This window comes from Gymnogyps californianus, chromosome 14 (assembly GCF_018139145.2).
Source record: "Gymnogyps californianus isolate 813 chromosome 14, ASM1813914v2, whole genome shotgun sequence".
Lineage (NCBI taxonomy): Eukaryota > Metazoa > Chordata > Aves > Accipitriformes > Cathartidae > Gymnogyps > Gymnogyps californianus.
Window position 1 is genome coordinate 19,402,149 of NC_059484.1, and position 15,224 is coordinate 19,417,372.

Genomic DNA, 15,224 nt, shown 5'->3' on the forward strand with positions numbered 1-15,224 from the left:
GTAATTGCATGAAAATAACTTTCCAAACAGATGGAAGGGGAAAAAAAAAAACAACAGTAGTTTCAAATTTTCAATTTCCACAGAGTAGTTGCTCAATCACTTTTTTTTCGTATAAGCCAGCATGCAAATCATTTTTCTGTTCAAATTCAAAAATTTGAACAACAAGATGTGTCACTGAGAAGTATAAGGCAATTATATAGAGACTTGCAGGAAATGGAGGGGTTGTTTTTTTTTAAATGAACACATTTACAATATTCACTTTCACTTTGAGATTTTACAAAAACACTGATGAGAAACTCGCACATCAAATAGTCCGCATGTTCACAAAACCTCCAAAATAAAGGATGGGGTCCTGTCCAACTTGACTCTGAACACTTCCAGCGATGGGGCAGCCACAGCTCCTCTGGACAACCTGTTCCAGTGTCTCAGCACCCTCATTTTAAAAAATTTCTTCCTTATATCCAAGCTAAATCTACCCGTTTCCAGTTTAAAACAGTTGCCCCTTGTCCTGTCACTACAGGCCCTGGTAAAAAGTCTTTCTTATAAGACCCCTTTAAGTACTGAAAGGCTGCAATAAGGTCTCCCCAGAGCCTTATTCCCTTTTCTCCAGTTACTGGAGACTTCACCTCGCTGCCATGACTTTTCAAGTAGGATGGAGAGTGCCTTAGCAACTACATCAGCCAACTCCCTCAGGACCCTGGGATGCATCTCGTTGGGTCCCATGGACTTGTGTATGTTCAGGCTCCTCAGGCGGTCTCAAACCTGATCTTCTCTTACCATGGGAAGGACTTTGTTCCCCCAGTCCTCGCCTTGAGGTTCAGGGATTTGAGAGATGTGGGAAGAGTGACTACCAGTGAAAACTGAGGCAAAAAAATTGTTCAGTACCTCAGCCTTCTCCATGTCACTAGTTCTCCTGTCTTATTTATGGGGGGGGAAGGAGTACATTTTCTTTAACCTTCTTTTTCTGACCAATGTACCTGTAGAAGCCCTTCTTGTTATTCTTCACATCCCTTGCCAAATCCAGCTCCAACTTGCCTTACGTTTCCTGATCCCAACCCTACGCATCCAGGCAGTGTCCCTATATTCCTCCCAGGATACATGTCCCTGGTTCCACTGTATGCATTTCCTTCTGTGCCTTAGTTTGACCCAGCAGGTCCTTACTCAGCCATGCTGGTCTCCTGCCTTCCTTGCCTCATAAAAAAACAACACTCATTTGAAGTGTTTTAATCACAGCAGTCTGCACTGCCTCCATCTTCCTACACGCTCCATGTCGATCGGCTAATGCAAGCCCCAGCGCTTTGACAGCTGAGCAGCGTTTCCTTCTTTCACTAGACAGAAAAATACTGGGTTTTTAGATATAACCTTGGACCCTTGAGCTTGTGCTCATTTTAATAATTAGCCAGCAAAACTAATAAATCGGGCTTAAATGATTTAACGTAAGTATTTCTTTCAGAGTAGGATAACAATACATACAGGGTTAAATCTGTTTTATATTACATCACTTTACTGGCTTATGTAGCTCACATTAACAGTTTTGGAATTAAGCCCAAGTGCAAATTGTGCTTGGAGAGTCTCAGCAGCACATGATCAGTACAGCATTTTATTCAAGGACTTTTCTAGCATTTCTTCATCTAAATAGCCACAATTTATATCAACTTTTCCAGGCAGAGTAAGACAGACTACAGTACTAATTGCCACTTTGATAACCTCAAGCTAAGATAACAAAACTGAGGCTATAGGTTCTACAGAAAAGTGATTCTTTAAAATTTTCATTGTATCTCCTATATAAGACAATAAACAAATCTTCCCTTTTCTTGATAAATAAGTTATAATTCGATCAAGCTATGAAATAAGAGGTGGTCCTCAAACTGTGTTTCAAAGATTATGTGCAGATGGTTGACAAAATCTACTCTTTTCTTGATAAATAAGCTATAATTTGATCAAGCTATGAAATAAGAGGTGGTCCTCAAACTGCGTTTCAAAGATTACGTGCAGATGGTTGACAAAACGTTGGCAGGTCAGGCAGTGCTGGAAGGAACAGGAAGGATTTTGCTCATAAAGCTGTCTGCAGAAGTAGCTGCTCTTCCCAAGCATGATGCCCCAGCTGTTTCCATTATCAAATATCAAAATCCTTCTTAACGGAAACATTTATGAATTGCTATTTTACAAAATGAAACCAGAAGCTGCAATCCTCAAATCTTACACAAATAGGGCTTTTCAGGATTGGGTCTATAGGGCAAGAACATCTATTGAGAAGGCAGCAGGAACAGACTCAAATGGTGTGTGTCACGTAGATCATCTGGAAAGTTAACATCAGATTACTGTCAAAACATTTGCTTGCTATTTTAAAAATCATACTATTATTACTCTATATATAGCACTGCAAATTTTGCCAATTAATATGTTTCAGCTATGTTTGCCAAACATTGATCATGGAGATGTCCGGTACACTGGCCTACGCTTTAGAAGCCAAAGACGTAAGAACCGGCCCTTACAAAGTTTTGGTGATAATGCTATGTATTCCACTACAATGTGTGTCAGAAACATACACTGACAGAATAAAAAGTATCAAATATGCCTCACGTAAAAGATTTCCTGTGCCATAACAACTCCATATGATAATGTATTTTAGTGCTCGCGACTCCTGATGCGACCTGCTATTAAGAGCAAGTTTTTTTTCCCCTTCCCTCATGTCAATTCTCTCAGTGGAAAAACATCCAAGCCTTTTTTCAGAATTGACAGAGAAACCCTCAGTAAGGCCCACTCTCTGATGTATATTTTATAGATAATCCATTTTAATATCAAAACCTTAACCACAATTGGAATTATTGCTGGGCAATAATGTTGCTGCCCACAAATAGTATATACTGCCAAAGTGATAAATGAAAGATTTAAAAAAAAAAAAAAAAAAAAAAGGAAAAAAGAAAGAGAGAGAAAAAAACTTTAAGCACACCACTGACAGAACTAAACAGATAAAGAAAAAATAGACGCAAACTGGTTGGTCATTAAGAGAACAGCATTGCAAGCTATTGATACAGACAACTAATTCATTATAGTAGAAGTAAGACCCTACCCACCTACATCTAGAGATATGACCTGGATTACCTATGTTACCCTGGCTGGCCACCTTAAAGTCTGTCTCGTGAAAGGGCAAAGAAGGGTGTTTTCACCCTGTAATACCTGCTGAATTATTTTTCGCTGAGGATACCTATTACAGGTCTGAAACCAATCACACTGTCAGAAATGGGTTGAATGAAAAAATAAAAAAAAAATCTTAAAAAATCCACTTCAAGCGAATTAAAGAAGTTGTTTGAAAAATTGTAGGGGATAACTTACTTTTTTTCCTATATTAAAAAAAAAAAAAAAAAAAAAAAAAAAGGTCTACAATCCAACAGAAAAACAACTGCTCTGCAGTATTCCAAGCAAGTTGGACTTTGCAATACATACATTTGGACATTTTACCACATAAAGACTGAAAGCTCCAACAGGGAGCAGTAACGGTACAGCAGAAGGGAGAAAAGTATCTTCATACATTTATTTTCATAAGTTTCTGCAACTAACAGAGTTTACTACGCTGTGTTCATAGCAGTGCTTACAGGCAGGACTCCTTTTCTGCTGATCTCACCTTAAGCTTTATGTTCATCATTTCCTGCTTAACATCCTGGACCGAGAAGCAGCTGGAACAAGTGAAACCTCATTTCAACGCTATCGATGAATATAGTGTACACAGATGAATGGAAACCCTTCCAAATCTTAATAAGAAGTTGTTTCATTCTTTGGTTCTACTATTCTAATCATATTTTCCTATTCTGGAATAATGTTTGCACTACTTACTGTAAAAATTAATGTTAAGATAGCATTAATTCAAAAGGTCATTTCAAGGCTACGTTAATCAAAATTATTCAAAAATGCTCTCCTCTGCTGACATTAATGATACTCCTAGAGAGTTTGGTACGTAACAGATACGAAGCTGACTGCAAAAGCAAAAGCAAAGCATCATTTTCCAAGTACTTTATGGAACGCTGTATTTTAACGTACCAAAAATGCTTTCAGCTACTGAGCCAATACATTATGCTCATAGGTTTATTGCATATCAAAGAGATTCTCTGCCTTCATAACATCATGATGAGTATTGGGGGAAACACTTTTCTTTTTCTTTCTGATTTCAAAATCTGTCTCTATTGATGTGTCACTGCAATATCATGCTATGTTAAATACTGTGCCGTGACATTATTACACAGTATCTATCTATGCACTTATAACTGGGTGACAAACAGTAAGAGGCTTCTCCAAAACTAACTGTTACAGCTACTGCAATAAAGCCCAAAAAGTACCCAGCACCTTTTGACAGGCTACTATTTGCACATTATGCATACAAGGACAAGATATGAAAAATTCACTAAAAAATTAAGGGGGGGGGGGGAACCCAAAAAAAACCCCAGTGGGTTGTTTTGGGTTCCCCCCCCATGACATGCCTGTTGCACATCTTATCTTCACCCACAGTTTATTAAATGCTTGATTCTCCAACACTCTCTCTCAGGACTAATGACACTGTAGCTACGATTGTACATTGCTGTAATATTATCTTTGAAGATCTCACAGGAGTCTAACAGTGGTAACCTGCCTCGGACATCACCCCGGCTGGCCGGAAATTCTCAGCAAAATTTACAGATGGCCATGTTCCCTGCAGGATGCAAAACCAGACAGGCTAATGTCACTGGAAAGGAGATTCCTACCTGAAAGGTCCTCACTCCTTGAAATTAATAGAAAATCTGCAGTCGTTTTCACATTAATGAATTAATAATTCCTCAGGGTACAAAAATACATTTCACCACTGTTTATTTGCTACAGTGCATATAAATATGCTACTCCATTATTTCTTTTATTTATATAATTCTTATTTGTTTAGCAATTATGCTCTTTTGGCATTTTCTGAAGAGTAGACACAAGGCATTTCAAATGCAATTAACCACACATGATAGAGTATTCACTCATTACTAAAATGATATTTTCGTTATCAATAATATATTGTAAGTGCTTTTCACTTAGAGTAACCTCTCCAAACTACTCAGGTAGACAGGCAGGCAGACAACGGTCAGGAACACTGTCCATCAGCATCTTAACATATGAGATGTGAAGGTACAATACACAGACTAGTTCTGGTGACTCTGACTAATTAAATCCATTCTGTTGACTCAGAAAATTTAAAAAAAAAAAAAAAAAAAAAAATCAAGATACAGAACAACATCTTCCAGCACTGCCTCTCAGAAATCAGAGAATTCACAGAGCGTTTTGAAAAGACTCTCTCAGGGATGCAAGCTACTCCTGACCTAGCTGGCAGCAAGCAAACCTAAACAAGTAGTAAGGTAATAGATTAAATAGGACAAAAATGCATAGACACTTAATGTTCTAAAAGGATTTTTGCTTTTAATGCCTTATTTTTAAAGTTACCTAGCAATACTTTGTTGTAAATAGATATATCGCTAATCTGCTTCCAGTATAGAAATTGTACCCGGACAGTACCCAAGGAAAGCGAACAAAGTGTCTAAAATCAAGTTACACCTACATCGTGCTCAACAGTTGCTATATACTCAGTATTGTAGTCAAATTTCAACTTGAAAGTAGAAAAGCTGTGAAATTCCTGATCCAGACAAACCCAAGATGAGCACCCTCATCAACCAGAACAAAAAACCCCATAGAACTAGCTCTGCAATTTGACACGAGACAGGTAACTTATTAAGTGTATTATCTGTAAACAAATGAAAGCTATCTCTGGATTTCAGACAACTTCCATTCTCAGCAAGCAAAACTACAATTTCCACAGTCAATTAGTGCAGAGAGTACATTTATTACCATGCTTTTATTTGCAGAACAGAACATCTGTTATTAACCATAAATACAAATAATCAAAGAAGGTATTTGAAACACAAGAATGATTTCATGAAATTTGTTCCATTTCAGAAAGAAGGAAAATGATCCCATAAATCATCAAATGAGACTTTTAAAAGCAACAGCACACTTGTTTGTATATAAAGATGTGAAAAGCAACAGAAAGAACTTTACAAGAAGTTTGTTTCACTTCTACGCAGCCACGGAGATGTCAAGTCACACGAGCAGCACAGGGATATGCAGAAGCATCAAGAGGGCAAGTCTTGGATAAGCGGCCACTGTTTTTGTTTATGGAATGTTTAACATCAAGGAAGGAAAAATAAGAAACAAATGCAATTTTACCTGATAAATATCAGATAGGCTGCTGCTCCCAGAATCACTGGCAATGCTACATCCCGACTGGCTTGAGGGGACGTGAGTCACCTGAGGATGAGGATTGTCGGTAAGATGCATCTTGGTAAGATCAGCTGGAAGCTGTAAATAAAATGGGTTTGGGGAAAGGCAGGAAAAAGAAAGGAAAACAAGACACGTAAGTCTGATTTGAAGACAAAGTTATTCATAAAACTTTTGTTAAACATTTGAATATCCATCTGTAACTTGACGTACGTGTTGAGAAAAAGCTAATTTAGACTAAGCTTGCCCAATCACAGGCAGATTTCATACAACTGATAGAAAATGATGCACCTTTCTATAAAGCAAAGGTCTAGCCTCTTTACAGCTAACAGATACACACCAACAGGATTAAGAGCACATAAGATGATGCTGGCCAAATAGCCCAGAGTCTTAAACATTAGCTCATGTTGCAATCCAATATGAAGCAGGATTCCTGTTTATAAACTCAATTCGTGTCTTAGTTCAAGAATAACCTTTAGAAAACATCAATACAGAACAAAAAGTAATGTAATCTAAACAAAAGTTCTGGTCCATGAAATGCTTTGAATTTTCTTTTAAGAAAATGAGTACACAGAAAGAATATTATGCATTTTTGGTACATGTATGTACAACAGCACTTCTATTCTGTAAATCTATCTGTAAATGAACACACGTACATAGATATATAATTTTTAGTGCATGATTGAAGCCCACAAACATGTTCTTTCTATTGAAAAAAGTAAAAGTCAGTAGTAGGCTTCTGAAGAATCAAAGCCACAGGGAATACTATAAAATAACCAGTCCTTTAATTCAGCTGCACATTTATTTTCTGCCACATATATTTCTAGTATTTTTTAAGTTTACACTCAACTATATGGAAAGAACATTGTATCACAGAATCAGATTCTATGATAAAATGTATATACTTTTACCATTTATAAATGATAAAATTATATACTGTTCCTTTAAAAAAATGTTCTGATACAGAAAAAAAGTCCAAAACTGGCAGTATCAAGTATCATGATCAAAATGAAAAGGTTTCTTCTGTAAAACAAACAAAATCCCACACAGTCGTGTCGGCCACTACATATTTAGTCCCACGAATTAAGAGACAGTATTGTACAAATGCTGCTGATCCAATATCAACTTTATAAATACTGACTAAACTTAAGAGAAATGGTAACCCGGTCTTCATCTGGAATCATGGGTTTATGTCCATTTTTTGAAGAGCACACAAGAGAAGCACTTTACCAAATACCTGTTCACATATTTTCTGAAACTGTAAGTGGCACTGTAGGTCTCTCCAAACCTTCCTCACCCCCAGAAAAAAAAAATGTTGAGAGCACCTCTGACACATGTAACATAATTTTGATTATCAAAATTGTTGTGAGGAACATGGGAGATGTTGTGTCACCTGTAATTCCCAATGACATTCTTGTTGCCAATCGCTACTCAAACCCGACCATCCTATGGGCTCTAAAAACCAGCACAGATCATTACTTGCAAAATAACTCTGGGAAATGAAAGACTATAAAACTATTTTTCACTATGCTAATATTTACATTATTCTAGTTTTGCTTACATTTTACTCACAAAAAGAAAGTATAAAATATCCAACCTGTAAATTAATATCTATATTCACATGTATTTAGAAAAGGAGAAAGTTTGAAAAGCAAAAGATTGCTAAACTCTCACAAACTCCCATTAAAAAAATCTCCAAGCAGTAGGCATAAAATAGTGAACTTGATCCAAATACAAAGGAAATACAACACTTTGAAGCCTATGTTTAGCCACCAAAATGTTTTACAGGCTGAAAAATCTATTTTCAGGATTTGAGAACAGCAAAAAGGTCAAACCACTCAGCTGACAAAATTCAATCCAGTGGCCAAAAGGTACACTCACTATCTGTCAGCACAGGCGGTAAGAGCTGACGTACACAGAGATGTGACCTCTTCAACAACAACAACAACAAAAAAAAAAAAAGTACAAAAGTGAAGCAGGGAAGTTGAGATTTAATTCTGGTCTGGAGCACTAGCTGGTTACTTTTAAAATCCAAACGAACACGTCTACAGTACACATTTTTGTGCCATGTACAGAAAAGCACTATCCATCTACTAATCGACACGAGGCAGAAAGTGTTACATTATCTTCCTTAAAGCCTGTGGTGATTTGGACCGTAGTTAAAGCCACTGATACTTCAACGATGCAGACCACGGTGCTGATGGAGGTTGTTCCCCTAGCTTTCCCCCATCCGCTGCCTCCGTTACAGCGTTCAGCGGCAGCGAGCGGCAGCCGGGCGGCCGGAGCAGCCTGTGCCGCAGGGTGACACTGCTCCTCTGCTCCCTGGAGTTTCACACGTCAGCTGGCTCCTCTGCAAACACACCGCAATGCTATCGTCCACACAAAAAGATAGAGAGGCATGTACAAGCAAGGTCAGTGCATCATTTGCCAGGGAGGACGACATCCAGGACGACACCCAGTACTTGCTAGCAAATTACTAGGCAGGGCTGCTGGCAGTCACTGATACGCTGGAGGTCAGTGTAATCAAAAAATCCAGGAGTTTTAGTAAATCACGGAACAAATCAACCCATACGGATTCATTACCCCTAGCTGAACAAGACCACAGTTTTGCTGCAAACTCCTCAGCATGTCCCCATCTTTTATAACCTCCCTATTCCAACAACTGGCTCCAAGTTCAGCTTCAATCAGATTTCTTTCCGTCCACGAGCAAGTCCCACGCTGACTGTGATAATACAGACAGAAGGAAATCTAATTTAAGCTCCCTGCTATCCAGATTTATAATGATTTTCAAACTTTCCAAACGGCTCCAGGAAAAGAATGAGCAGAACCAAGAGCAGAACCGATTCTGCGGGATTTCCAAGAACAAGGGCAGATGCCTGCTCTCTACCACAAACTGGTGCCATTGAAGCCCATTCTGGCTCAAAGACAGTGACACACACACAGATACACACTGCCACATACCGTTTTTCTTCCCTAATTTAGCTTAAATTTTGAGATTCTTGTGATGAAGGCTGTCCTATACACCTAGGTTGAGAAGTACTGCTGGAACAAGACACGGCTCTCAAAATAAAAAAAGTTGTGTATGTACTTTGTATGCCATTTTCACAAATACACACTGAAGAGCAACTGAGACCACCACCAGCCTTCCCAAAGGAGTATTTCTTATCAACTCATTAATCACTTACAACTGATCTTCATTCCCCCTGCCAGCACTCCCATTCATTTCCATCACCTATAAAGCACATAGGCATGTACGATGCTGCTGCTGGATTCTGCAATATGTTCTTGTAAAAGACATTTAATGCAAGTTAGATGCAAGGAAACACTGCAATATCTCTTTAAATTTGAGAGAGAGATAAGGTTTATTTGAGACAAGTGACCTTTAAAGTGCTGCTTGCCACTCTACTCCATCTCCCAAAATAAATCACAGCTTCTGTCTTCTGTATGTCGTTTTTATTACCCAAACTGATTGTTCTTTCTTTCAGAGCTCACTAAGCAGCAATACGTGGACAGGATGTTTCTGTAACAACGTGACAGTGGACACGAGAAAGCCTTGCTGGATGTGGCTGTGAAGTTGCTGAAAGTGCTATAACATTGTCTTAACTATAGGTGAATAACGTTCACTTATTATTTGACTATGATTTTTTGTGGGAGAAACTTAGAAACTGTTGTTACAATCGCATCAATAGCTTGAAAAAATTATGTGTTTGGGAAGGAAGTTTAAAATAGCAATGTTCACCTACGTCCACGTTAGAGGCTTTCAGACGCAGACATATATACCTGCATTATCTGCTGGCTAGTTGTGTGCCCCAGCAGCCACAGATAAGAAAACCCCGAACATCTCTGAAATTCTGATAAACACTCAGTACAGAAACAGACTACTTACTTGCCACTTTAAACCATAACAATTACATTTTTTCACAAGATGGGATGATCCGGAATTCGAATACAAGTGCGTCTGACATGCTGGTACAGCCAGTCCGTACATCGGTGCCAGCACATCCTTGTGACTGACCTTTCCCAACAAAGAGGTATTTAGCACCAAACCCCCCACTGAAATGCCATACTGCGGTTCAGAGCTGTACGTGAAAGGAAGTTAAGAAAATAGAAGTTATGGTCTGCACAGCCACCTACAGCTCTGCCTCCCACCGAGTCAGGAAAATACAGTTGGTGATTACACCAAAAAAACCCTGAATCAACAAGGGAATTTTTAAAGAGATATTGCAAATTGCAATAGGAAAAAAGGAAAGAAAAAACACTAAATCCTTTGGAAGCTTGTCCTAATGGTAGTGTCAGTCTGTCTTGCCACACAAACCATGAAGCGGCAGCAGCCTGGACTGCTTTTTGTTAAATGTATGTGAGATTTCTGAAGGCGGTACACAGGGTCCACCCCGTCCCGCTCGCCGGGACACAGCCGAGGCCGGCTCACGAAGCAGCAATGCTGGGGAGAGGGCAGAGGAGGGCAGAGAACATGAGAGCGTAAAAGTCAGTTCTGAGTAACAGTTAATAAAAATGCCATGCACAAAATACTTAACTCTACCCCCAGCCACCCTGAAAACACCCACGAGGTGAAGACTCCACGAGGTCCACCAGGAGCTTGACTTTTGCTATCGATTTCATGGGTGCAGCCATCCAGCACTGAAGCAAGGGGCAGCAATAGTTGTGCTGCTAAACCAGAGAAACACCAAAAACCTCTACAAGCCCCAAACCTGTCATTTCTCCTACTGCACAATACAATGCAGAAACCCTCGCATTAAAAAACCCAAACAAACAAACAAAACAACGAAAACCACCATGAAGACCAGTACACATAAGTGCTTTTTGTCCTATCCGGACAGAAAGAACGCTCAAGTCTTGCACATGTTGTAGAAGACAAATTGCATCGAGAGACTGATTTATAGGTTTGAATGGAGAGGCAGAGCCGGAGTAGCAGATCTGGGAGCAGCACTGCTGCTCTGAACGGCTGGTCAAAGCAGAGGGACATAAAAATGCACCAACAGGATGCTGTAAAAGCAACGAAGCATGGGAGAGGAGAATCTCCGCTCATATTTGTCCTTGGGCATCCTTGGAAAAAAGGATGGTCCTTGGGAAGAGTGTGGACAAAACCCAGGGAGGTTGTGTGGGGGAGACAAAGAATCAAAATGAGGAGGGAGGAACGAGAAGAGGACACAGATCCTACAGCATCCACCACTGCCCGAAGGTGTCCCAGGGGAAACTGCTCAACAGTGCTCTGCATGACACCAGGGGACATGCACGGGACCACACCGACCCTTGGTCTGAACACCAGTATAGACATTCTTTGGTTAGCTAAAATTATCAGATAAAAATGGCTAAAGATGAAAGAACCACCAAAGAATTGGTGAGAACCAAGTAATACAGCAAAAAAGCTATAAACTTCAGTCACGAGCAATTTATACTCTTAACAGTCAGTAAATTTGTCAAATAAAGAAAAACTATACACCCAGTATTCCAAAATTATTGATTTACTAATTAACCATTCAAAACATGCAATGCATTTCAATAAATTATTTTATTTATTGTAAACAGTCTGAATGAGAAAAGAATTAAGGAACAGCGCACGGTAAGCTGACAGCAGTAACTCAGGATATACCTGAAAGCGGCAGGTTTGGTGGGCTGAACCGCTCCCCAGAGCCCAGCTCTACCTTTCCACTTTTCAACAAGGTATACTTGCAAAGAGTATTTGATTTGATTACTTTTTTTTTTAAACAGGCAATCAGGACATCTTGGTTTAATACAGAATTACCAACTTTCTAAAACTAGTTTGATAACAAGGGCAGAGCAATGACGTGATGATTTCTCCCAGAGACTGCTGAGGTTTCCGACAGTTCCTTAGCGAGAAGTGTACAAAGTTTAACGAAGACGAGTGCAAGGTCCTGCACCCACGAAGGAATGACCAAAGAGCCCAGTACAGGCTGGGATCTGCGTGACTGGGGAGCAGCCTTGCCGAAAGGGATCTGGGGGGTCCTGGTGGACAATAAACTGCAGCAATGAAGGCAAATCAGATCTTGGGCTGCATCTGCAGGGGCATTACTAGCAGAGATAGAGACATGATCATCCCACTTGGAGCTTGTCAGGCCATACCTGGAGTACTGTGTCCAGTTCTGGTCCCTACAATTCAAAAAAAGGAGGTGGACAGACTGAAGAGGGTCCAAAGGAGGGCCACGAAGATGATCACAGGGCTGGAGAACCTGCCCCCATGAGGAAAGACTGAAGGAGTTAGGTTTCTTCTCCCTGGAGAAGGCTCAGGGGACCTCATCACAGTATTCCAGTGCTTAAAGGGCAGCTACAAAGAGGACAGAGGCTCTTTCTTCACAAGGAGCCACATAGAGAAGACAAGGGGCAACAGGTACAAGTTTCACCAGGAGAGGCTTCATCTTGATCCCCCCCCCCCCCCCCCCTTTTACTGTGAGACCAATCAATCACTGGAACAACCTCCCCAGGGACACGGTGGAGTCCCCATCACTTGAAGTTTTCAAGATGTGACTGGACAGGGTGCTAGGTAATCTCATCTAGGCTCCCTTTCCAAAAAGGGCCACATTGGTGCCAACACTGACAACCGACACTGCTGCACAATTACCAAAATCTCATGGGTTATTCAGCTTTTTCTGTATCTGATGAGTATCGGAAGTGAATCAACCAGCCAACGTCCGGCTCATTTCCCCTTGGATAACAAGAAGGTAACATTCTTCAGTTTTATTATTTCACTACACTTTCACCACCAAAACCACCCCAAATTTACAATGGGGCAGTACTTTTCCTCCATAGCCACGAGACACTTTGCAATAATTACGACTACACTGAACTTCTACACAAAATTTTCAAGCTATGCAGTGCAGACTGAACTGCATCTCACTTGATCTCATCTGAAAATATCTAATTTTCAAGACATCCAGTTTGAGGTGTCTGACAACCAAAGATGCAGGCAAGACAACAGAAATTGCCATGCTACTGGGACACGTGTCTGAACAGAGATTTCCCAACTAACACTGATTTTCTAAATTAATACTTAATTTAGCTTTGCAGTAGTATTTCTATCTATACCTATGGCAACACATGCTATACAAGAAGCGATTTGCCAAGTTTCTCCAAGTCTTCGTCTACAATTTTGAAATTAATTGGAGTATGAATTCCAATACATGGTATATCTCACAAGCTAACAGACCATTTCTACAGGCCCAAGTAGAGTGCGTCTGCAGTGACATTTACTTCCTACGTAATCACCATTTACTCTCAGCAGTGAAGTCACACAGAATACTTGAGAATTAAATTAAAAGCTAATTTTGGTATAATAGATTTTCAAGATTGCACATGCCCTGTACAACAGAGCAAATTACGTGATTTTTTATGAGATGACCACCAATCAACTCTTGAGAAGCACACTAAAAATGATTGTTAGCCTGAGGACAACTTTCCTTTATGTGCTCCCCGGGGAGGTTTTGCTAAAAGTTAAGGCTATAGAAAAGTCATTGCAGAGTTTATATATAGAGAAAGGCAACCACAGAAGTCATAAGTGAAGTTATGTCATAGGAGGGCTAAACTGAGACTTTTGTCTTTCTATTCCCCATTCTTTCCAGGGAAAGGAATCAGAAGAACCTCTTTCGGCACAGGGACCATGCTCTTCATGCTCTATTGCCTATGTGACTGACTTCTGGATTTGCTGGTATCTTTCCCCTAATGCAAAAGCCACATCCGTGCCTTTGTGCCACAAGTTTTGAAAATAAATATCAGTGTTTCCTGGTACAGTTTGGATATCTGAAAAACACATGCTGAAAAGGCACAGACAACATAAATTTGCAAAATACTCTTGACAGATGGACACAAGACCTATGAATTATCTTTTTCTACTTGTAAAAGAAGCTTCACCATCATGTTTCAACTTGCAGTAAATGGCATGTTTATTAAACATATTCAGAAACATCCTGCAATGAGGGCACTGACCAAAGGACTCATCATCAGAAACCAAATTACTAAAGGAAGCACAGTCCGCGTAATTCTCCTGGTGTATAGTGTCCATTACAAATTCAAATTAATGGAAAGAAAATGGGCAACAAGGAAGCAAAGGTTTTGCCTCATTCTTTATTTGATACTCCTTGATAGCAAAGTTTGTCATCAGTTTTCCTAGGTCCCTGTATGGATGTTTACAACCGATCGATCTAGTCTGGACACAGTAGAAGCATAAGCCTCCGAGGGAACAGTCTGTCCTTTTATAGGCTGCGTAAGCAAATTTTCTGTCCTTGGTTTTACAGATTGTCAGTAACCTTATACCTTATTTGCTTTTCTGAAGTTCCCTGAAATGCTGCCAGCAAGAGTAATATTCAGAAACAACACAGCGTTTATTTCCATGGAACACCCGAGGACAAGCACGGCGCAGCCCCACAGTGTCGGTGCACACGTATGTCTGCTGTGTCACCATAAAAACCACCATGTGCTGCTACACCAACCCAACCATCTCACCGCTACAACCAGCTCACAAACTCCAAGCATAACAATCCCAATTTTAAGGCACAGATATTTATTATTTTGTCTATTGCTTGAGGTTTTCCATTAAGAGGTTTTCACTGTTTTAAGCTGGAACCCATTAACACACCCTTGGAGCGTTAACTGTGATTACACTTGGTGACCTCTGAGCTTTAGAAAATGCTCCCACTCAGCCTCCATCGCACCCAAGTGATTTAAGTGTAGCAATTTTCCTTTCTCAGATGATACAGAAAGCCTAGACTGTTACAAACAGCCAGTTAAAAAAAAACACGTTCGCCTTCAGTTTTAAAAATTAAATTAAACAAAATTGCCAAACTAAAAAGACCACTTGATCCAACAGCTGAACAGAACCGCAGTCCTCTGAACCCTCTGCCAGCGCCTACCTCTCCTTTTCGGTCGCTACATCCTTCCATTCCTTTCATGTGCCATTTTCTCTTTGATGC

The 15,224-nt window shown here is 39.9% G+C and overlaps 1 protein-coding gene across 1 annotated transcript in view; it reads right to left on the reverse strand.

Moving 5' to 3' along the window:
• RAPGEF6 (Rap guanine nucleotide exchange factor 6) overlaps window positions 1-15,224 on the reverse strand; it is a 134,358-nt gene that overhangs the window by 45,511 nt on the left and 73,623 nt on the right. Inside the window, 1 exon segment of the mRNA XM_050905020.1 lies at window positions 6,232-6,363. Coding sequence (XP_050760977.1) covers window positions 6,232-6,363 — 132 coding nt within the window.